General features: G+C 52.5%; 1 protein-coding gene across 1 annotated transcript in view; it reads right to left on the bottom strand.

Annotated features, from left to right (window-relative positions):
• The window catches only part of PAPPA2 (pappalysin 2), a 170,531-nt gene extending 150,026 nt beyond the window's left edge, over window positions 1-20,505 (bottom strand). The window contains exons 1-2 of the mRNA XM_077825344.1: window positions 19,857-20,505; window positions 8,861-9,923 (exon numbers count right to left, since the gene is read on the bottom strand). Coding sequence (XP_077681470.1) covers window positions 8,861-9,923; window positions 19,857-20,505 — 1,712 coding nt within the window. The remainder of the gene's footprint in view (window positions 1-8,860; window positions 9,924-19,856) is intronic.
• Window positions 20,506-22,376: the final 1,871 nt, after the last annotated feature.

Genomic DNA, 22,376 nt, shown 5'->3' with positions numbered 1-22,376 from the left:
GTGTTAATGCTGTATGGCAGTAGCCAGCGATGGAACAACTGCTCAGCTGGAACGAAACCAACAACGGCCTTTCTGCTCAACCCTCCCTCCCTCAGGGCCAGATGGTGGTGTCCATGCCCCAGCCCTGCTGAGGGGATGGTGCAGATTTGCAGGGCCCCAAGCAGACTGTCCAAGATGGAGCGGCATGCTGCCCAAGCCCCGCTCCATAGGCGACCGCTGCTGTGTGTGACAGATATGACAATATCCTGGACACCCTGTGCTGCAGTAAGTCTCTTACAAGTTCACTGTATTCAAAATGAAAAAGCGTACATACTCTTGAGGGATTGTAGGAATTTCCATGGGGAAGGGTGACTGCAGCACCTTCATGGGGGGTGGCTAGGCAAATTTGCTCAAGCTGTAACACCTCCAGAAAGGTTCACATATACTGTTCAAACTGGGCTCTCCAGGGACCAACAGACAAAGACAGGATATTTGGATAAACCGCTTAAGTTCAAACTGACTCGAGGCTTTTATTCTGAGCCAGCAAACGGGCAGGACCTTCTGTCCAAGGAGGGCTCCAATCCTTAGGGAATGGTTGGCAGGACTTTGGTCCCTGGATGCCCCCTAACATTGAGGGGCTTGTTATGAGCTGCAGTTGGGATGAACTTGTGAGTCTGAGTGGGGTTTGAAGGACTAATCACCAGCCAGATCTTGTGTGGGGATTGGGACAGAGGGTGATCTCTGGAGAGCTAAGTAGCAGGCAGGTAGGCCCTTTCATTGATTTAAATACGTTTTCTCTGGAGTGATTTTACAGTAGGACTCAAAGAGCATGCTTAGACAGAGCTGTGTGGGAACTCAACGGTGGCAGTCACGCTGTGTACTGTCTTGCAGGACAGAAGGGAAGCAGGCCTCCTTAGCCAGGCTGTCTTTTGCGGGCGATATCACAGCAGAGTCAGGGAACGGAGCAGTCTGAAAGCACCCTACTCCGGAGAGAAAAGAGCCACATGTCACCACCCAAGAGAGGTGATGGCTGAGGAGCCTGGAGCCTAGAGCAGGTGCCCTTGCTGCACCATAGAAGGGGAATACAGGTGCAGTTGCCTCAAACTCTGACACCATGGCCCTGCCTCCACCCCAGCCTGCCTCCCTTTCTGTCTGTACTCGCCAGAGCAGAGATCAAGCCGTCCCTGTGTTGCCCAGACCACGGGTAATGCAGAGCTAGTATAAGGGTTCTTGTGTGCCCCTACACACGGGCTGCTCCCAGTGTGCCACAGCACAGGAGAGGATGGGCAGGTGTACATTAGCTCCTCTGCCAAATGGCACCAGCTTGTATTAATCCCCAGGCTGGCATCTTGTCCCAGGGTGCAGAGACATACATGACACACACACTGGCCTACAATTGTTACCATCCAGGAGGGAGCTTTTCCAGTGGCAATGGGCAGGTTCTCTTGGTTCCTTAGGGCGTCTTTTTATTTACACACAGCTGGGTTGGTGAGCAGATTGCACAAGGCTGGCCTTGGGAGAGGGCCACGGGCCCAGGCGAGCACGTCCACGCTCCACCTGCTAGCTGCACCTCCCCACCTCCGGACTAGAGCCAGCTGCACATGTGTGCTGACAGAACTGTTCTCTCTCAGAAACCGCTGATTGAATCCAATCAAAGCCTTTCCCCGGAAGGGACCGATTTCGTCAATATTTTCAATGGGAAATTGTCAAAATGTTTCATTTCAACCGCTTCATTTCAACTTTTGTGTTATATTCCAATACCAAAGTCACAATTTTTCAACTCATATGAAACATAATAATTAAAATAAGATTGAAGCAAAACATTCCCGAATATTTCATTTCACTAAAAATTCCAAATCCCTCTTTAAGTTCCTATAACACCCCCTCTCCTCACAGATTTTCACTTAATTACAGTATTTTAGGGCCAAAATTCTGAGGACCTGAACGAGTGGGAGTTTTGCCTAAGAAAAATTTCTTGGGCTAAATTCTCTGCTCAGGTACATTAAGAACGGCCATACGGGATCAGACCAATGGTCCATCTAGCCCAGTATCCTGTCTTCTGACAGTGGTCAATGCCAGGTGCTTCAGAAGGAATGAACAGAACAGGGCAATTATCGAGTGATCCATCCCCTCATGTCCATTATCAGCTGTAAATTGGAGGTTTAGGGACACCCAGAGCGTAGGGTTGTGTCCCTGACCATCTTGGCTAATAGCCATTGATGGACCTATCCTCCATGAACTCATTTAATTCCTTTTTGAATCCAGTTATACTTTTGGCCCTCACAACATCCCTGGCAACAATTTCCACAGGTTGACTGTGTGTTTGTTGTAAACCTATTGCTGATTAATTTCATGGATGACCCTGGTTCTTGTGTTATGTGAAGGGGTAAATAACACTTCCCAATTTGCTTTCTCCATATTACTCATGAATTTATAGACCTCTGTAATATATCCCTCCTGCGTCATATGTTATCTAAGATGAACAGCCCCAGACTTTTTAATCTCTCCTCCATATGGAAGCTGTTCCATACCCCTAATCATTTTTATTACCCTTTGTGATTGGGGAGCAGGGAATCCTGCCTAATGGTTAGCACCTACAGCAGCAGTCACCCCAATGGGTGCAGTCTGTGGGGAGTGAAGGGGGAAAATCCACCCAGTGGCTACAGTTTGCGGGGCAGCAAAACCACCTACCTAGTGGATGTGATGCAGGGAGGGAGAGGGGAACCCGGGCCCTCCCACTCCACCAAGTTCCAACCCAGGGCCCTGGGAGGCTGCTTCGGTTGCTCACCCATCTCTGTCTGGTGTCAGCCTCAAGTCAGCTTCCCTGGGTCACTTCCTACCTCAGTCTGCACCCCATCTGGTCACCGTCCTTCCCTGGGGAACGTTGCCTTCTGTGCTTCCAGCCCCAGTCTCAGTCGCTGGGTGCTGTCACTCCTCTGCTCCCAGGATCGGAGCAGGTTCAGCTCCGGTCCTCTCCTGGAGCTCCTAGGGAACGTCATTCTCCCCGGCTTGCCAACCCCCAACTGAGCTGCCTGGCTGGCTTTAAAACCCACCTCCAACCCAAGCATGCTCAGCAAGGGCAGAGGGGCGGAGTCTCCTTAGTCCAGAGCTGCTCCTTATTCTCCTCCTGTCTAGTGAGGCGTTTATGCACCCTGTCACATCCTTCTCTGTGCTTTTCCAATTCCAGTATATCTTTTTTGAGATGGGGCCACCAGAACTTCATGCAGTATTCAAGGTGTGGGCATACCATGGATTTATATAGTGGTATTATGATATTTTCTGTCTTATCAACTATCCCTTTCCTAATGACTCCCAACATTCTGTTAGCTTTTTCGACTGCCGCTGCAGATAACTGAGCAGATATTTTCAGAGAACTATCCACAGTGACTCCAGGATCTCTTTCTTGAGTGGTAAAACTAACTTAGACGCCATCATTTTGTACGTATAGTTTAGATTATTTTTTCTAATGTGCATGATTTTCCACTTATCGACACCGAATTTCATCTGCCATTTTGTTGTCCACATTGAAGTCAATGGGCAAGCACCAGTGGAACTGCACCAATTTATACCAGCAAAAAATGTGGCCTCTCTTATTTCAGATAGACCCTTTCTCCTTAAAGACTCGAAGCACTTAATTAATGATGCATAAATAACAAGAATCAATTCACCACCACCCCTTACACACAGTAAAATGCAGCCACCTCTGGGGATAGAACACTGTTGGACAGCACACGGCAATGCTACACAGCAGCCAAGAACAGGAAGTGAACCATGTGAAACTGTAAAAGGAATTTCGGTTGGCAGCATTATTGTCCACATTGGCATTTAACTGGGAAATGAGATTTATCTTCCCTGCTCTTGGGAAAAATGCCTGGGGATTTTCGGTGACCCCAGGTGGCCACAGCCTCACACAAATGAATTAGTGCTTGGAAAGCACTTGGAAAAATGTAAAGACCTAGAGACGTGGCACAGTGAATATTATTGGCACCTGGGTGATTGCAGTGGCAGGAGGAACGTCTCATGACAGGGAGCTCTAACACAATTCCAGCTGTATTACTCAGACAGTAGCCAGGGTGGGAGAGTGACCATTTGACAGACAGCTCTTCCATCTTCCCCTAGTATTTCCTCAGCCCATCCAAATAAGTGCAAAAAATGCTCAAGGAGCGTAGGAAGGAAAACCGAAGGCCAGCAGTGTCTGGTCTCTCTTCCCCTCACTTATCTCACGCCCATCAGCCCTTCGCTGCCTGTCCTCCCCCACTTCTACTTCCCTCTCTCCTTCCTGTACACCTCAGGCCACCTCTTTCTCCCACTCAGCAGGGCCCATTTAAAACTCACGTGAGTTCCAGTCACCTTCATTCCTCCTTCTCCCGAGGGTGTCAAATCAAAACTCACCAAACGCAAACCTTCCTCAATTCCAGACAAACACATAGTCCTGTGTCGATCCCAGCTCTGTACAGTTTTCTGTTTCCTCGGCTTCCCTAGCTTTGCTGACCCTCTGAGCACGCACACCCCCACCCCTCCCCTGCAGCTCCTTGCTGCCCTTTATCTTCAGTTACCAAAAACCTCCCCAGTGAGGCTTAGCACGTAATCAGCGCTGGCTCAGCCTCAGGCTCTCCAGCCCCTGGTGGGGAGATGAGTCGCAGATCCTTAGAAGTCCATGTTGTACCTTTTCCCACCAGGTTCTGCTACTTCACCTACTTGCCTTGGCCACGGACGACTTCCACTCACTGTGTTCCACTCGCTTAGATAGATTCCTCCCTCCAGAGCCACTGAGACCTGCTACATCCCTCCCGCAGGAGCATCACAGTGAACGCCCCATGCAACAGAAAACCAGCCAGGCCGAGGCAGAGAGAGAGGAGGAGGTTCGCTCCGATGTGAAGAAAGAAAGCACTAAAGAAAGCGTGCCATGTCCTCACAATTGCAATCCAACAGGCACCTTTGCCATAGGCCTGGTGGCTGGAATGAAACCGGGCAGCCCATGCCCCTTCTGGGCCCCGGACTACCCTGGGCTCAGCTCCCAGCTGACAGAGACCTTGGGAAGGAAGCAGGCTGCTTTTGCTCTGGTTTTGTTTGTTGACTCAAGGAGATCTGTGTGAGTGCCTGTCTCCTCCCTTCACCCACCCAGCGGCATAGGCTGCATGGATTCTTAACGCCACATCTATCTCCAACAGCGGCACCATCTGCCTGTCTCTTGGGAGGGAGTGGGTAGTGCCCTTCCTCTAGCAGGGAATCCTAGTGCTCTCTGTGTACAGGGGTTGGTCTGGAATGAGCAGGCTTGTCTCCGACCCCAGTGATGCCATCTGTGCCAGTATCCGTATGGATACAATTAAGAGGTTCAAAAGCGACTTGATGAGTTGGGTGCCCAAACTAGGATACCCAAAGGGATCCTGATTTGCAGAGAGCAGATAATTCATATCCCCTTTCAGGTGTCTCCAGCCAGGCCTCAAGAAGCATAGCCACCCCCCAAACCACTGGGCACTTTTGCAAACATAGGTCGTATCAATACAAGGATGATGGGCCGCGTTCTCCACCGTCTCACCTCTTGCAAAGTCAATGACCCCGTGCAGAGGCGGTGTGCTGTGTGGATGGTGGTAGTATTTTAAGTCTATTTTGCACAACTGTGATTGACAACAGCAATGGCAGGGCAGTGAGAACCAGGCCCACAACGTACTGAAATGGGGCAGGCTCTCTCTCTCCCCTCCCACACTCCTGGAGTGGAGGTTGAATTATGGGTCCCACTCCACACCCCTGTTTGAAGATGCTACTGACTCCCTCCAAGCTTCCCCGTTCACGCTGAGATCTGCTAGGCCCAGAATGTGCCCACAGGTCAGATTTTAAGCAAACCCTCTGGGTTCTGCCGTACACAGACAGAGCAGAAACGCTACTTTTCCTTCTTCTTCTTCTTCTTCTTTTTAATTTTAACTCCTCTCACACCAGCCTGGTTGGGAGCTGAACTCAGGGCAAAAACATGCCTTTGAGAACTCTGCCAGCATTTGGCTCTGATCTGAACCTTGAGCTATCCTGCCGTGGAGATCTTCATTAGGGGATGGATTCCGATATGCTGACTTACACTGGGTAGTTCCTCACTGTGGGAACAGTCATCACGAAAGACAGCAGGGCTCCTCACCAGAGGACGGAACTACTCAGCATGGGTCCAGGGGTCAGGAGGAGCTATGGAGACCCATCCCCACCTCGGTTTTCATCAGCAGAATGGGGTTTGCTCCCTCTTGTACGCAGATCCTGTGATGCACGTGCAGCATGAGAGGGGTAGGGATTGCTGCCCTGCCCGCTTGGCCAAAGGGGGACCATGCCCCTTAGCACTGTGCATGGTTCTCCCTCGTTCCTGCTCAGCTGCCTCCCCCTGACCCAACAGCTCCCTTTAGTGGTGCAGGGCGTGCCTAGAGGGCAAGGCTGGGTGAGCTGGCTCCTGGGATAATGCTCATTTTTTCTTCACTCCAGCTTCTCCTGGCCCTGGGGAAGGTGATGCAGCCTAGGGCTGTGCGGTGTCTTAGGGCCAGGAGCCCCCCACCCCCCTTTCTGGGAATGCAGACTATGCTCGGCACACTGCTGGCTCAGGGCAAACAATTAATAATGAAACCCGCAGTAATGATTAATGGCAACTGCTCCCTCGCTGGCACAGCACCGAATGCCCCGCGGAGACAGCTGGAAAGAGACACCTCGTACAGTGTGATTGATGGTGGTGAACTTAACAGCCGGGCTGCCAGGAAGAGGTGGGGGAGGGCTGCCACGAGCACAGAGCTGCAATGGGGCCCTGGGACATCTGCATGGACAGCCCTGGCCTCATGGGTACCCAGGATCTGTGTGGATCCCTGGGGATGTGCATGGCTTGGGGGTGGGCCCCACAGCCTTTTCCACAAGAGGGAGCAAACCCCATTCTGCTGATGAAAATGCAGGGGGTGGTCTGCATGACTCCTTCCGGAGGCAAGGTGGGTGTGACGCTGGCAAAACCAGGTGCCAGTGCATGCCGAAGTCTCCAGGTCTCCACTAAACACTGACAAACGCATAGCTGGGATCAGTCTGGCTCACCTGTGTGTTGGTGGTGTTAAAATGGGTACTGGAATTGTAAGAATGTGTTTAATGTTTAGACTTGATTGGATGCTGGGGCGTTGCCACCTGCATTAATCACCCGTATAACCTCTGTATCCCATAACCGTAAGGTTAAATTGGAGCGGTTGTATTGTGTAAACCACCGGACAGGAGCAAGACATTAAGTAGCATGAGCTACTGGTCTCCAATAGAAAGTGCTCCATCCTGTCCAACAGGAAAGGTCCATCGACACCAGATGGACTATTGGGGGAGGTTAAAAAGGACAAAAGACATTGGTTGTTCTGCCCTTCGCCCCACGAAGACAAGTCATGCAAATGGATTCCTCCCTTCAGCTGAGATTGCACCTCAGTGCATGTGGTAGGAGGGGGATAAAACCCGCAAACAGAAGGAATTGAGGATCCCTATGCTGCTTGGACTCTGAGGGGCAAGTTTACTAGGTATAAGCAAGAGATCCCCAGTACTTAGCCCTAAAGGTCATACAGAGATTGATTATTATAGAAGTGTCTCTTATTTTCTGAATTATTTCTGAATTAGGGGTTTGTGCCCTGGTCCCGAACCATCTGCCCTGAGGTTGATACCCACTCTCTTGAGTCATTGCAGGCAGGGTTACAATGGCGCTAGAGGTGCACTAGGGCTGAGCCAAGAAATCTGGCATCTTCTACAGTTTGCAGGTGGGAAACCTGCCCTTAGAGGCCCCTTGAGATTCACAGGAGGTGGGCTCTCTATTCCCTACAGCATGGGACAGAGCATTCCAGGGGGATCTCTCCAGCTGTTTCCAGATTATGGAATTTATTCGTGTGATTCCCAGCTTTTCTGCAGAGCTCTGACGAGTTGCAGCTCCTTCTTTTTATGCATCCCATCCCCCTCCCCCCACATCTTTTATTTTTGTTTGTATCTTGCACTGAGATAGTTCCGCTTATTGAATGTGTGGGTTTTTTAACAACATTGAAAGGGTACTGATGGAGAAGTGTTTGCAGTACACACCCCAGCTCTCTGTAATCCCACAATTACTCGCACAGACACAAACGGATAGATTCACTGGTGCGCTCTGGCTTCTTGGTACCACCCTGACATGGCAAAGCAGCAACGAACTTGGCTCAACTGCAGCGACACCGAATAGCTGGAGGGCACTGGTGAATCTGATTCAGAGATTTTTAAACCAGATGAGTTCTATAGCCTGATGCTAACTTTGTTTCGTCTCTGCTCACCTGGTCTCAGATCCTAGTTATGTAAAAATGAAATGAATTTCCTAGTTCCTATTGGATGTCTGTCCACCGAAAGAACAGCCACTGTGAATTTGGAAAATGGCAGGAGCCCCTCAGAACAGGCCCAGGACTGGAATAGCAGGGGCTACAGATAAGGGCTAAAGTATGCTGAGAGAGAGATGTAAAGCCGGCGCTAGACATAAGCAGACTAAGTGATTGCTTAGGGCCTTGAGTAGCGCAAGGGGGCCCCCTATTTGCTTTTGATTATAAGAACTTGCCTGTTTTAGTATCGTGGGGGGCGCGGATACTCCTGCTAAGGCCCCCCATGCGCAAGCACTGGCTCTGGAGAAGTGTGTGGAAGAAGGGGCTGTGTCAGGACTGCAATGGTGGAGCAACAGGTCACGGCTCAGGTGCACTAGAAGATGTGGACATGAGAATGGAACAGCAGGGGGTATTGGCAGTCTGGACAGAGGTGCGCTAGCAGAGCCGTGTGTACGGGGAGCCTAGCACTGGACTAGCAGAGGTATTGCCTTGCGTGCACACAGGTGCCCTGGTAGAGCTGTGTGGGAGCCTACACTGCCCCTGAGCCTCCCCATGCCCTTGCCTACCGTTGGGGTGAGTCTGGGTCGAAGCAGGTCCTCTGGACGTCAGCTACCTCGGGGTCGCAGCAGTCCCCATCGTCGAAGTCGTCCAGCATGTTGTTGCACTCCATGTGGCAGACACCGTCCCGTCTCTTCCAGGAGTAGCAGCGCCCCTGCAGGCGGCAGTCGCCCCCGTCGTAGCCAGTCAACGGGTGCTCGCACTCAGGGTCGCAGTGGTCGTTGCCAATCTTGCTGGGCTCGCAGTTGACCAGGATGGTGCGGTGGCGCAGGGAGGAGTTGTGCACCTCGTGCAGGCTCAGCTGCCAGCTGATGTTGTAGCGGGCGAAGGCCTCGCTCAGGGCCCGGTGCTGGCATGCCACCTGCTCCCGGCTGACAGTGGGGTGGAGCCCCTGGTCGTCGTGGACGTTGACCACCCGATACCGCACCACCTTCTCGCTGCGCAGTGGCCAGTGCCCGTTGTAGCGGGAGATCAGCTCCACGTTGTCGCAGGCTGTTTGCCCGCAGGCCGGGGGCGCCGGTGGAGACAGCAGCTCAGGCTCTGGCGCATGGAGGAACTCGAGCAGCGGGTAACCCCCGTCCTTGAAGGCCACCCACTGCTCCTCCAGGTGGGCGAAGCCGGCCCCAAGCACCATGGCAGCCTCCCCACTCTCGCTCTTCTGTAAGAAGCCACGCTGCAGCCTGACCTGGGGCAGAGCCACGCTCCAGAGCGCCAGTGACGCCAGGTGCCCGCGGAAGTTGTGCCCGTCCTCGGAGCTGTCCCCTCCCAGAATCAAGCTGCGGCAGGAGGCCATGAAGGGACTATGCAGGGCGCCGGCCTGCCAGTTGCTGTTGCTGACCCGCACCCCGTCCAGGTAGAGCGTCATCCACTGCCCGTCGTACGTGGCGGCCACGTGAGTCCAGGTGTTGAGCTGATAGCGGCGGTAGCCAGACACCACGGTGGCTCTCCTCATCCGGTCTGTCCTGAGCGAGAAGAAGAAGCGGGCATCCTTCTTCCCTGGGTGCTGCAGCGTGCGAATGCCCAGCGCCCAGCCCTTGTCGCTGGCCACGTGGGAGCAATTGTCAAACACACCTGCAGGGGGCAGAAGGAGAGAGCAGAGAAGGGACTCATAAAACATAAAGCGAGGGACAGGAGAGACTGTGACGGGAAAGCAGCCCAGCCAAGTGACAGGAGAGCTGGGACTCCTGCTGCTGTGCCCCACAGGTTCAGAGGGAGGGGGAGGAGGGTCTGGTGGAACCTGGCAGAACCTCTTAAACCCTCACTCTGCTGCTGAGCTAAAGGATGCTCTGGGGCCTGCTATGGGAACCAGAGGGCTCCATGTCCTGGTGCCCTGTCCCGAGGCTGCAGCCATTCCACAGCGTCCTCCTGGAGATTTCTCCCCCTCCTGCCCAACTGCCCGCACAACCCACACATCTCGCAGAGGGCGGGTGAGCTCATGGCTAATGCAGGCCCTTTCTCAAGGCCTACACATGCTCTCCCCACTCCCCAACCACCCGTGCATGACACATGCCCTTGCAGAGTGCTTCCAAGGGCCATGCGCTATGCTTCCTCGATACGAGGCCCTGAATGAGTACAAGCACCCACACCTGGCCCCGTCACAGAGCTGCTGCCACTAGAGTCAGAACTTTTGTTGACAGAGCACTGTGGGCCCTGCTCACCACAGCTGGGCCTGGCGGGTGCTTCCCGGGAGACACTGCCTAGCTGGTACACTAAAGCAATGGCCTAAGCACGCTTTGCATTTCCTTGAAATTCATAGCTGCCACTGGCAAGACACGCTGCAGGAACCCACGCCACCATGTCCGCTAGAGAACCTTCCACCAGTGGAATCCTCTGGCGCTTCCCAGGCGTGGGCGTCATAGGCCAAGGGAGGCTAAGCCTCCCCAAATAGCCAGGCGTGGCCCCACCCATGCTCCGCTCTGAGGCCCTGCCCACGCTGCTCCTCTTCCTGCCCTTGCTCAACCTCTCCCCCAAAGCTGGCGAGGGCTGGGGCTTGAGCTAGGGTGGATGGGCTGGCAGGGTGGGACTTGGGGTGGCTGGGGCTGGGCTCCTCCGGCCACGGTGGGGAGCACAGGGCTCCGGCAGGGAAGGGGGGCAGAAGGGTGGGGCCTCTGGCAGAAGGGGCAAAGCCGGGGTCTAGCCTCCTCAAACATGCGGTTCACAGGCCGCCCATGTTCCCAAGCCCTCAGCCGACTCAGAAAGCATTGCTGTCTCTCGGGGGAGGGAGGAGGTATCTAAAGCAGCGGCGCAGTCAGGAGAGCAACACCAGAAGCAATAACTCAAAACACATGTCATCTGTTTTTCTGTTGGGGGAAGGGGAATCTTGGCCAGATTGAAAACACAAGCATAAATTAACCTGATCTGAGTCAAGAGAACAGGCCGCCGGGTGCTCTGCCGGGTGCCACTGCTGTCTGCAGAAGCAATTAGCAGGTGGAGGGACAGCTAGGGGAGGGGAGAGACTGATGGGAGAACAGGACAGAGAGTAAGCAAAGGGAGAAAGAGAGGGAAGGGGGAGAAGGGAGGGAAGGAGAAAGCATGAGAGGCGAGAGCGCGAGTCTGAAGCAAGTGAGGTGTTTTTGAGCAGCTCTCCGAACAGTGTTCCTCTGGGATGGGATTAGATGCTAAGCTTTTTATCTGCAGGCCAAAGCTTTTAAGAATTAGAACACGGCAACCCCAAGCAAAATAGACTCCTCCAGGAATTGTTTCCCTAACAGCTTCAAGACAGATTTACAGCTTTGCTTCACGCTCTAGTTTTCTTCTCAGTCATGCACTCAGCATGGGTGGGCGAGGGTCAGAGAGGGAAAGGAAGGACTCATTCCCCCTCCCCAGACCTGGTACAGCACAGACAGGTGTGATGCAAGCCACCTGTATGCCGCAGCAATGCACCTCAGCCCAGCTAGAGGACAGCTAGCCGGGAAGGGCAGGTGAGTCTCCAAGTCTCCTATATTTTTCTCAGGTATAATTAATTTTCAGTGGGTTTGCACTAGTGGTGGGTTTGGCCTCAGGTCTCTTTGCACCTACCCTTACATGCATTTGGGGGAGAGGGGCAATTTTCAAAAGTGCCTAAGTGACCGAGGCAGCTAAATCCCATTGGCTGTCATTGAAACAGCCTCCTAAGGATGTATGTCACTTCTGGAAATGGGCCTTAAACCAACCTAACCCTAAGTCACTCAGGGCCAGATCTTTAAAAGGTATGTACATGCCTAATGACATTTTTAAAAGCCAGTAGGCTCCTAACAGTCACTGAAATCAATAAATGCCTGGAAAAATCCAGCTAGGAGCCTAAATACCTTCAAATAGCTGGCTCTTTGGCATTTTGAAAACGTTACCCTTTGTGTTTCAAAACCAGCTTAAGTTAAACTGATGCAACTTTCTCCTGCAGACAGGGTCATCAATCAGTGTTTAAAGAGATTTAGCCGAAGTGGTACAAAGCCCTGTGTGGAAACATTCAGTTCTGTATAAAGCAAGCCAAAGTCAGTTTGGCTTAAACCAATTCCTAGTCTGTCTAATTTAGGGTTTTATACTGCTGTCCATCACTGGAGTATGACAGTGTTAACTGACTTGAGCTAAACTGTAATTAGCCTGGTTTATGCTGACATCAGTGTGTCCACACAGCCCTTTTGCACCAATTTAACTAAATCTTTTTTTTTTTAAATCACATCTTCAAATTAAGCCAGCACCACTTTCTCATGTAGACAAGTTTGACCGAGATTTTCCAAAGTGACTGGGGTCTTGGAGGGCATCAACATTTGGGTGGCCAGTTTGAAATATCTTTCAAGAGAGTGGATGCTCTGCCCCAGACCCCTTTTCAAGGGTCTCTAATTGGGCGCACGAAATCTGAGGCACCCAGAATCATGGCTCCCTTTTAAAAATCTTGGCCCTCACCTAAGCCCAACAGCTCACAGCAGCAAAATGGAATTCAAACCATCTAGAAAAACCAGCAAACAGAAAAGCAACTGAGCCCTCCAACCCCTGTCTGGGGATCCCGCCTTGAAGGGAGAGTTCATGATAACTCTTCAACACCACTCCTCTCTCTGCCTCTCAGAACCCCTTGCCCTCCCGTTCACCACTGAGACACATCATTGCCAGATGTGGTGGCTCCCACGCAGAGATGTCAGACACTGCTAAGTGTACCTGCAGTGCGTTATACACATGCCTCTCACACGCATACCCTTTCCTCTTGCTCACAACTCCAAGATGTCCTGCGCTCCAATACTGCTCCTGAGTCTGCCCTCTGTCTACACCTGGGGCACTTTCAGAGCCCCCTCTTCTCAGTCTCCTGCCTCAATGCATCTCTCTCTGCTCCTGTACTGCAGAATGGCTCCCTTTTTGCTAAGTCTTGTCTACACACAGACGTTGCCCTGGATTAATTTAAATCAGTTTAGAAACAGATCAAGGCCTGGTCTATACTAGGAAACTAGGTCAGTATTACTCCCTGAGCAACTCAGTTAAACCAACCTAACCCCAGGTGTAGACAGCGCTAGGTCGACAGGAGAATTCTCCCGTCAGCCTAGCTGTGGCCTCTCAGGGGGGTGGATTACCTACACCAACGGGAGGTAGCATCTTCACTGAAGCGCTACAGTGACACAGCTGCAGTGGTGCCGCTGTAGTGGTTTGTGTGTAGACAAGCCCTTAGTTAAACTGGCATAAACCTGTGCTGACACCCTTATATTGCCTTAAATCTGGCTTGAATCAATTTTCCTTTCGCCTGTCAATTACCTGTAATTTGCAAGTGCAGGCCAAATCAATACAAGCTAGGTTTAAACTGATTTAAGAGGGTCCACATGCAAGGGTGCATTGGCTCAACTAAACTGGTTTGTAGACCTGGCCTGAGACTTACTTACAACCAAAATGGTACAAGCTCCTCTATACACACAGACCAATGTGTCTCAAGTTCACAGCACCCTCTGCCATTCCAGTCCTGTCTTTCTGCCTATTGCATGTCCAACCTGGCCATCACCATGGTATCTAGACATTATGTACACAAACGAAGGAGCAACAGTGATCTGGAAAGCTCAGACTTTCTATCCCTCCACAGCCGTCATGGTTTTCCTCTTGCTTATGTTCCCTGGGGAAGTCGTAGCTGGGCGTTCTGTGGTCTTCTCTATTTCAGAGAGGCCTGTGCAAAAAGATGTGGAGGAGGAGGAGTAGCCACTCATCCTGACCCTTTGGAATATGTCCAAGGAAAACAAGCAGAACCAGGTTAAGATGACTCCACTAATTCCTGCCAGATCTCATAAACAATCCAGCCTTGTGGTCAGCTATGCCAAAGGCTGCTAATACCTCTCATATAGGATATCAGCATGGATGTTCCTTGCATGTACAGGTCACCCGCTGCCATGCTAAGACCAGGCACGGCACCACTGCACTTCAATCCCGACCTATAATACCTCTTGATAATCCAGGCCAGCAGCTCTGCCCTTGCACCTGACCTTCAAAGATTTCAGCAAAGGCAGGGCCAAGTTAAAGAGGAATTCTGACCCAAGTTTTGGAGGCGATGACATGGAGAATTACAGCTTAGAAAATAATCCACAGCAGCTGCCTGTTGTGATGTAACTAAGACAAGAAGAGAGGGGAGAAAAGGGGAACAGAGAACAGAAGCTGCTATTCACATAACTGATAACCCGGGCTAATGCTAGACATGTGTCCCAGAGGAGACAGGAACAAGGACAAGGCATGTGTATTGGGCCATTCCACAATGGAAGGGATGAGGTGAAGTAGTAACGCCCTGGGAAGGCAGGAAAATAGAGCCCAGCCAAGAGAGCAGAGTGCTGGGGATGCTGCAAAAGAGGGAGAGAATAATCAATAGCCTCAAGAGCAGCAATGGGGAGAGAGCAGGATCCATGCTCAGATGCAAGGAACAAGGCATCTTCAACTCTTAGAGAAAGGTACTCTGGATTGGAGAAAAGCCTGAATGCCTCGAAGGGCAGAGAATAGCACTTGCTAATGAAAGGTGGATGTAGATGGGATGTTAGTTAGGGAGCACCGAGGGCTGGGTAAGGCAAGGAGAGCTGGCAGGCACGCTGGGTTTCAGGTGGATCAGGGAAGATGAGCGACCAGAATTCAAATGCAATGGTGGAATCTTTTCCAGCTGCAAAAGTTAGAATGTAGCAAATATCTGAGCAGAGGAAGGGTGGTTGGGAGAAGTGTTCATGAGGACAGTGAAGAGTCAATACGCAGGATGTTGAGTGACACCTCATGAAAGAAACCAGATCAGAACAGCAAGTGATAGTGGGTGGACCTTCCACACATCTTTGCTGGCAGTGAGCACTGATTTGGACAAGCCCCTCTCAGGGGTCCAGAAAGTGCTCCCTCCCCACCCCAGCCATGAGTGAGTGGTGTCAGCATGGAACAAAGACATAGGGGAGTAGAGCAACTTTAGCAGGGAGCCGCAAGGTGGCAGGGAGTGGGCAGAGGGGGGATTAGAAGATGGAAAGAGGGAGAGAAGTTTGAAGGGGGCCACAGAAGAGTCTTGAAGTGTGTCATGAAAGCAGAATGAGGGTGAGGTGGAAGAGGTGGGTGAAGGAGAATGTGGATAGAAGCCAAAGGAGTGGTGAGACTGAGGGGTGAGAGAGAAGAAAAAGAAAAGGAAAAGGAAAAGGAAATCAAGTAATAATACAAATAATAGCCATTCATCTCTGGATCTCCGCATGCTTTATAAGGGAGCTGAGCCTTATTAGTCCCCTTTTACAGATGGGGAAACTGAGGCACATAAAGGGCAAATGATGTTCCTTAAGACACACAGTGGTGCCCTGTCCACCGCACTGTGATGCCTTCTGCAGGAGAAGGGGAGGAGTTGAGAAAACGCACAGGTCATGGGAAACCAATCCCCTGGGCCATGAAGAGGCACAGCCTGCTACTCCCTAACACAGACAGGTAGCAAAGCGAGAGGGGTAGCAATGGAGTAATGACTCAGCCCAGGTGGGCCATGCTGGCGGGATGCATGGGGAGAATCACAGGGAAGCCAAAGCCCAGGACACGCTGACAAAGGAACAATCCCTGGTGCAGCAGAATCAGCTGAGAGGGGAGAGTTCTGAGGGTGTGGAGATGCCAGAAAGACAAGCTACAGGGAGGCTCAGGCCTAGGATGACTAAGCCCGGGTGACCTCACTTAGCAGGTAACAAAGACAATGTGAGGGATCCAGTTCTGTTATCTTCCTCCACTACCGCCTATAACATCTTCGGGTAGGGAGAACCCCTGACAACACCACAGGCACCCTGGGACACTATGACAGTCCCGTCCTCAGGCTCCTGCACTGATGGGAGTGGGGAGGAAACACTGAAGAGACCAAGAACTGGCATAAGCTCAACATGCATGAAAGCACAGGCCATGCCACCTGTGCCCAGGAAACTGCTCCTCCCACATGCAGTCAGAGCTCCCAGCTGTGGACAGAGGGAGCCAATCAGGCAGTGGCTCGGAGCTGGGGTGGAAAGGGAGAGTAGCGTTCGGCTGACTCAAGCCCTAGAACCCTGGAGCTAGTGACTAATGTCGGTGCCAGTCGTCATGGACAGTTCTCCCTCTCTATCTCCCAGCCTCTTGAAAATCTGGCTAGCCGGGCAGGCTAAACCCAACAGCTGCAGGCCAGAGAGCCAGAGCCAAACAACTGCCCGGCTGGTGTATCTGCGAACAGAGTGGGGAGGGCATGGAACCCCTCAGAGGGCCAGCGGGCAGCACAATTAACACCATGTTTCTGTTTCCTTTTGTGCTGCTCGTCTCTTTTCTCCTCCTCGCCTCTCACCCAGCACCTGCGGCTGCTACCGCAGCAAAGACGCAGCCGCCGCTTCGGAGTCCCAGGGAGCTCCTGCTGCTATGGCAAGCGCTTGCCAGCCTAGTGGAAAAAAAGACATTCCAGCTACTTTCCCTTGAGGCTAAGTGGAGTTTCCGTTGGAGGAGGGAAGCCTTCTGAGCTAAGATGGGGTTACAGAAGAGCGTTAGGGAAGATGAGGGAGACCATCCATAAACGCTCACAGTGGGCTGCAGGGAGGGGATGAACACACACAAGATCAAACAGGAAGAGAAGAAGCAGAAAAGTCTTCTACACACCCATAACTGAACGCCCTCAACCTGTAAACTCTTTTGCCGCCGTTCCCACCTTTGGCGTATACCAAGTGAGACACAAATCTTGACCGGCCTATCTAATATCAAACCCCACCCACAGCACCCCCCTGACCTCAGAGGGTGGCTCCTTCTCTCAGCAGGTCTGTGAGCCTCTCCTCACCAATCTGCCATACAGAGCCAGCTCTCATGTTTTCATTCCAAGTTCTGATCTCCTGATCCACCTGAGCCAAGCCCAGCACCATCTCACAGCTGTTTCATGGCCTCCAAGAACAGATTTGGTGGCCTAGTTCACAGTGGACAAGTGTCTATAGTACAAATGCAGCCTCAGCAGAGAGGCCCAGAATACATCGCGCCATGGAGACTGAACTCCCTTACCCTGCTAGAAGGGCTCACTCAAGAGCAGGACAGAGACAGGGTGCTGGGGCGAGGTGAGGGAAGCCTGGCCTAGCTGCTGTCACTTGTGCTGTACCTGCTCTGTTGCAAAATAAAGGCCTTGTCGTCTCCAGGGCGGGTGGATCAGCATCTTTCCTCAGCACTAAATTCACTAATGGCTGGTGGAAAAAAGACTCCTTAAAAGTTTATCAGCCATGCTCCTGCTGCAAAGCTCTTCTCCTCTCTTTTCTCCCAAAACACCTCTCACTAGCCAGCGAGCAAGGCCCAGAGAGAAGATATATTTCTAAACAGGTGCAGGCTGGGGAGTTCGCCCTGTCCTTACGATTCCTGTGGTCCTAACCAGACTGGTCTGGCTACCTTTGTGCATGGCAATAGTGCCACCCTGTGGCCAGCAGGCATGTATTCCCTGCAGCCAGATCTCCCAGGGGGTTCCTTGGACAAAAACCAGGAGGAACTTCACTGCTATGTTCTGCTGAAGGGAACTAAACACGGGAGCCCTGCCAAGTAAGGCTGGGAATGTGGGAGAACAGCAGTGGCTAACTCAACTGGGAAGAATGGGAACCCCCACCCCCGCGCAAGCCTGCAGAATAGCAGCGGGATGCAGTGGGGATTTTAAAAGGAACCCTATGAGCTCAAGATATGCCCCCAAAGAATCTTTTCACTTGTCCTTGCTTCGCCTAGCCCAGAACCAGCTGATGAAAGGAAACATAGAAACTAGTTAATAGTTTGAATCTGGTCTAGACTTCGGTCTGAATTTCCCCAAAGCCGAGTGGTATTTGGGGCTACGGAGAGGTTGTTTCAGATACATCTCTAATGATAGCATATGAATATTTCACTCGGGGGATCTCTCTGCAATGGCCAGTGACTGGGTTCAATTAACCCAAGGTGTCACCGTCAAGCTGTTACCTGCCACAGCTCAGACAGAACACAGCAGCACAGAGAGGTGGAAATTAGGTGAGGTTCATTTCCTGCACGTACATATTATTCTTCAGATGTTCCTAAATGGCAGTAATTTTTTCGGTAATGACGATAGTTATAAGACCAGATGAGTATGGGAGAGAGGTCAACTTGGTCTGAACTTAATAGGGACAAGTGGACCAGTTTGGCTACAAGAGGAATTGATCCCAACCTTCACCCAAAACTGCTTAGAGGCTCAAAAAAACAAACAAACAAAAACCACCACACACAACCACCCAGTCTGATTAATTTTCCCAAACATTATCCTTCCATTTCCCCTGTGCCCCTCCTCTTTTCAGCCCCCATTCAGGTCTGGAATTTCCAGAATGCCAGGAGGAAGGTTTGCCTCACAGTGTTTCTAGACTGACTGGAAGTGAGAAGTCACCAAATCTCCTGAGGGACTTGAGATTTCTCAACCAATGTTGCAGACCCAAGAGGTCTGCATAGTTCCTGCAAAGTTTAGAGATGCATCCAACCTTTTAGGCACTTATTGGAACTGAATCTGAACACCAAACCTTTTGGGTTGACCAATCATTTGAGATTAGGGACAGACTTCAGATACCTGAGGGGATGTCAGGTCCACATGTTCCGAATGACTCCTTGATGGGAAAGATTAATAACCTTGTTTCCCATTTCAAGGTATCACACCATCCAGCTAGTAGCTGCCAGGTGTTTATCCCATAAGGACATACCTCCACTGATCAGTCCCAGATGCTGTTTTCTATTCAGTACTGGTGCCAGCAGCAGGTTAAGCAATTCTCAGATATGTATTTCCCCAGGGGTCTCCCTCCAGGGAAACTCCCAGACCGCACAGAGTTGCTGTCTGGAGCTAAATCTCGGAGTCTGAAAAAGGTTGGGGCCACCTCCCCATAACCCTGCACCCCGTGTAGCCATTTACACTGGTGCAAAATGGGTGTAAAGCGCTGCCGAATCAGAATGGTAGGTGAGCTAAACCCGCTTTGCACAAATTGCAGGGCAATGGGGAACCAGATCCAGAGGTGCCAATTTGAACTAAGTCTAAACTCTGCACCTTTAGCATCAGGCGGTAGGAGCTTTGAGGGATTCTGCTGGAAAGTTCTGCTGGCTCTGGATCAGACAGTCAGGATTGTGTTTTATGACCGGCATGGTTTGGCTCACACAGTTGGATGCCTCTTCACCTGCTACATCTTAATCCGCCCAGCACTTGCATGCTCTGGATGCACAAGCCCAGTTCGCGGCTGGGGGAGAGGTTACCAAGGGGCAGCCCAGGGGTACCCGGTTTGAAGAGATGGATTCATTAACCATGCCACTCTGGGCCCAGCTCTACAGTTGGACCTAAATTGGAGTCTATTCATCTGGCCCACTCTTCTCCCTGCGGTGCTGGGGTTTCAGATCCAAGGGAGCCTAGTTCTAGCCCATCCCTGGCTTTACACATCTCTGCCTGGGGCTGGCACTTTGCCTCCCATGCAGCACTGCTCCAGGAGTATTGGTATATGGGAGCGCAGGCTGAGCAGGCAGCTCTCCCTCGCGCACTCTGTGGGGTTTGACCGCCATCGGCCGCAGGCTGGCACACACCCCACTCCCCCAGCAGGGCGCTGCGCTGGCACAGGGTCACCTCACCTGCTATGATGGCCGGGTTGCTTTGTCCTCCCTCCGGCTTCACCCAGACCTCGATGGTGAACTCGCCCCTGGGGACCTCGGGCAGGACCTCGGGCCTCACCAGCAGCTGTTCCCGGCTCCCGGAGAAGTAGAGGGCAGAGAGGCCGCCTGGAGGGGGAGAGCTTGGCCCTCCCCAGCCCGAGCCGCTGCGCCGCCGGGAGAGCTGGCGGGGCCTAGCCCTGGGGCGTGCGCGCTGGTGCAAGTCATCGGGCTCTTCCCACGTGTCGTCCACGCTGCTGGGCTCCGCGCTCCTGCGGGACCGGAGCCGCTCCAGGCCCGGGCCTTCCCCGGGACTCCACGCCGCGGCGTCTTGGCCCGTGGACCCGGTGCTGCTGAGAGACTCTGGGGCGCCTACGCTGCGCGCCCCCTCTCCGCGGAGCTGTGCGCCCGGGCTTTGCGCGCCTCTGCCCGGGTAGAGCGCACGGGGGTGGTGCTGAGGGATGGCCCTGGCTCGCAGGAGCTTGGTCCCTAGCCAGCATGGTTCCCCCTCCAGGGAGCCCTGGTTCTGGTCCCTCTTCAGCGCCAGCGACCGGGGGTGTCTCCAGGCTGGGTCAGAGTCAACAGCGCTGAGCACCCAGGTCGCTAGGAGCAGGGGTGTTGCCAGCAGCATGCTCCTGCACACCCAGGACCTTGAGCCAACTGGGCAGGTGGACGGGGCAAGCAGAGAAATACCCGGGCTTTTAATTAATACACGTGGCGCCGCCTGATCTCCTGCGCAGTGCGCTTCACCCAGCGGGGTCAGGGAAACGTCTCTCCCCGTTGGGATCCAAGCCCAGGTGGCTCTCTGCCCTTGCCCACTGATCTCCTGGAGTCCCTGCTCTGCTCTCTGCCTCTCCCTGGGTCTCTCCTTTCCACTGCCTGCTCAGGACACACCGCTCAGGTTTGGTGTGTTGGACAGCTGCTGCTAGCAAATGAGCGTCTGGTCATGTTCCCACATGGCTCTCCGGCTTGCGCATCCCTTCTCAGGTTCACTTCACAAACTTCCCTTCAGCATCTTTCCGGGCACAGCCTGTCTCTGCTCCTTTCCCCTCGCCTTCCCTTTGCAAGGCGTTCCTTGTTCTCTCTTCCCGCTCCCCTCGGGTGGGTCTTGGGATCACCCTCAGGGTGACCGAGGGGCACCTACAATCACGTTCAATAGCCTCCCCCTCTCCACAGAGGAGTTGGAAGCCTGCAATGCAAGCTAGTGCTTAACTTCCATCAACGGGGCTTGTCCTCTGTTTGCAGCTCCTTCCTCGGGTTGGCTTTTGCGGGCTCTTCCCTTCCTGTAGACGGTCCACGTTCTTTTCAGGTGATGCCCAGTCACTGTCTGGCTCTGCGGTCCCTGAGAGATCTGCGCCCTTCTTGGGGTCTTGTAGGCTCCTGCGAAGGAAAAGACACGAGGGCAGCGCATCAGATGCACTTATCTAGAAAGTCTGGCTCTCCCCCTCGCCCTGTTTGTTTGCTTTATTTTAAAATGATGATGATGATTGATGTCCGATGCGCATCACTCCACCTCCTTCCCTCCTCCTTGTCCCCTCCTCCCTTCTGGAAATCATCACCTCCTCACATGGGCACTGGTGGATGCTGCACCTCTTGTTTTCACTCTTGTTCAGATAATCAATAAGAATCCACCAATAATCTCTTCTCTTCCCCCCCCCCCCCCGCCCCATTCTAGAGTGATCCGGCCAAACTCTTGCTCAGAGACACAAAATTAACACACTTGCAGCACCTCCCCCCGTCTATCTCACTTTGCAGTTCCATTTAAGCAATGCCTTTTTGCGACTGGTTTTCTTCACGCTTGCTCTTGAAAGCCAAAGTGGTCTGTATGCTACTGGGGATGGGTAATTGCGGGGGGGAGGGTGAGTACAATTATCATAATAATTAATTATTATTAATAATGTATCGCTAAGAGCCCAGCCGTACTTATTCTGTGGGAAGCACCGTTCTGAGGTTGCATGAATCTCTCTCTCTTACTGGAAGTGCCTCTGAGACACTGCTAAAGCATCAGCTACAGAAATGCAGAGGACAGCACATGAAATGAACAGGGATCAGACCAGGAGGTCTCACACGGGACAGCGGTAAACGGGCAGAGTCTTTCTCCCTGTTTTGCCATGTGGTTATTCTGAGATACCGGCGATTTCTCACACTCCATCCCTGTTGCACAGAGGCACCCACACCTTCGCTACTTCTGCCCAGAGCTACAGGTAGCAAACCCGCGTGACTTCCCTTTGCTGCCAATGTAAACCCCCTTCTCCTTTTCTCTGCTGAAGTCGCACACAGAGAGCTTTTTTGACAGCATGTCCCTTTCTTAGCCTGGGGGGTTTCTTTACCTTTGCTAGACACGAACCCCACCCCCCATCTCCAGTCCGCCCACCCCGAAATAAAACACCTCGTTTCGTGGAATGGGTGTCTCCAGGAGAGGCTTAAAACGCGCGTCCCAGAGCTTAGCAGGCACCATTGTGCAATCCGTACGCGAGCGGGGCTGAGGATAGTCTTCTGGGT

Source organism: Eretmochelys imbricata, chromosome 8, assembly GCF_965152235.1.
Source record: "Eretmochelys imbricata isolate rEreImb1 chromosome 8, rEreImb1.hap1, whole genome shotgun sequence".
Lineage (NCBI taxonomy): Eukaryota > Metazoa > Chordata > Testudines > Cheloniidae > Eretmochelys > Eretmochelys imbricata.
Note: the sequence above shows the minus strand (reverse complement) of the source record. Positions and strands in the feature narration are given on the sequence as shown.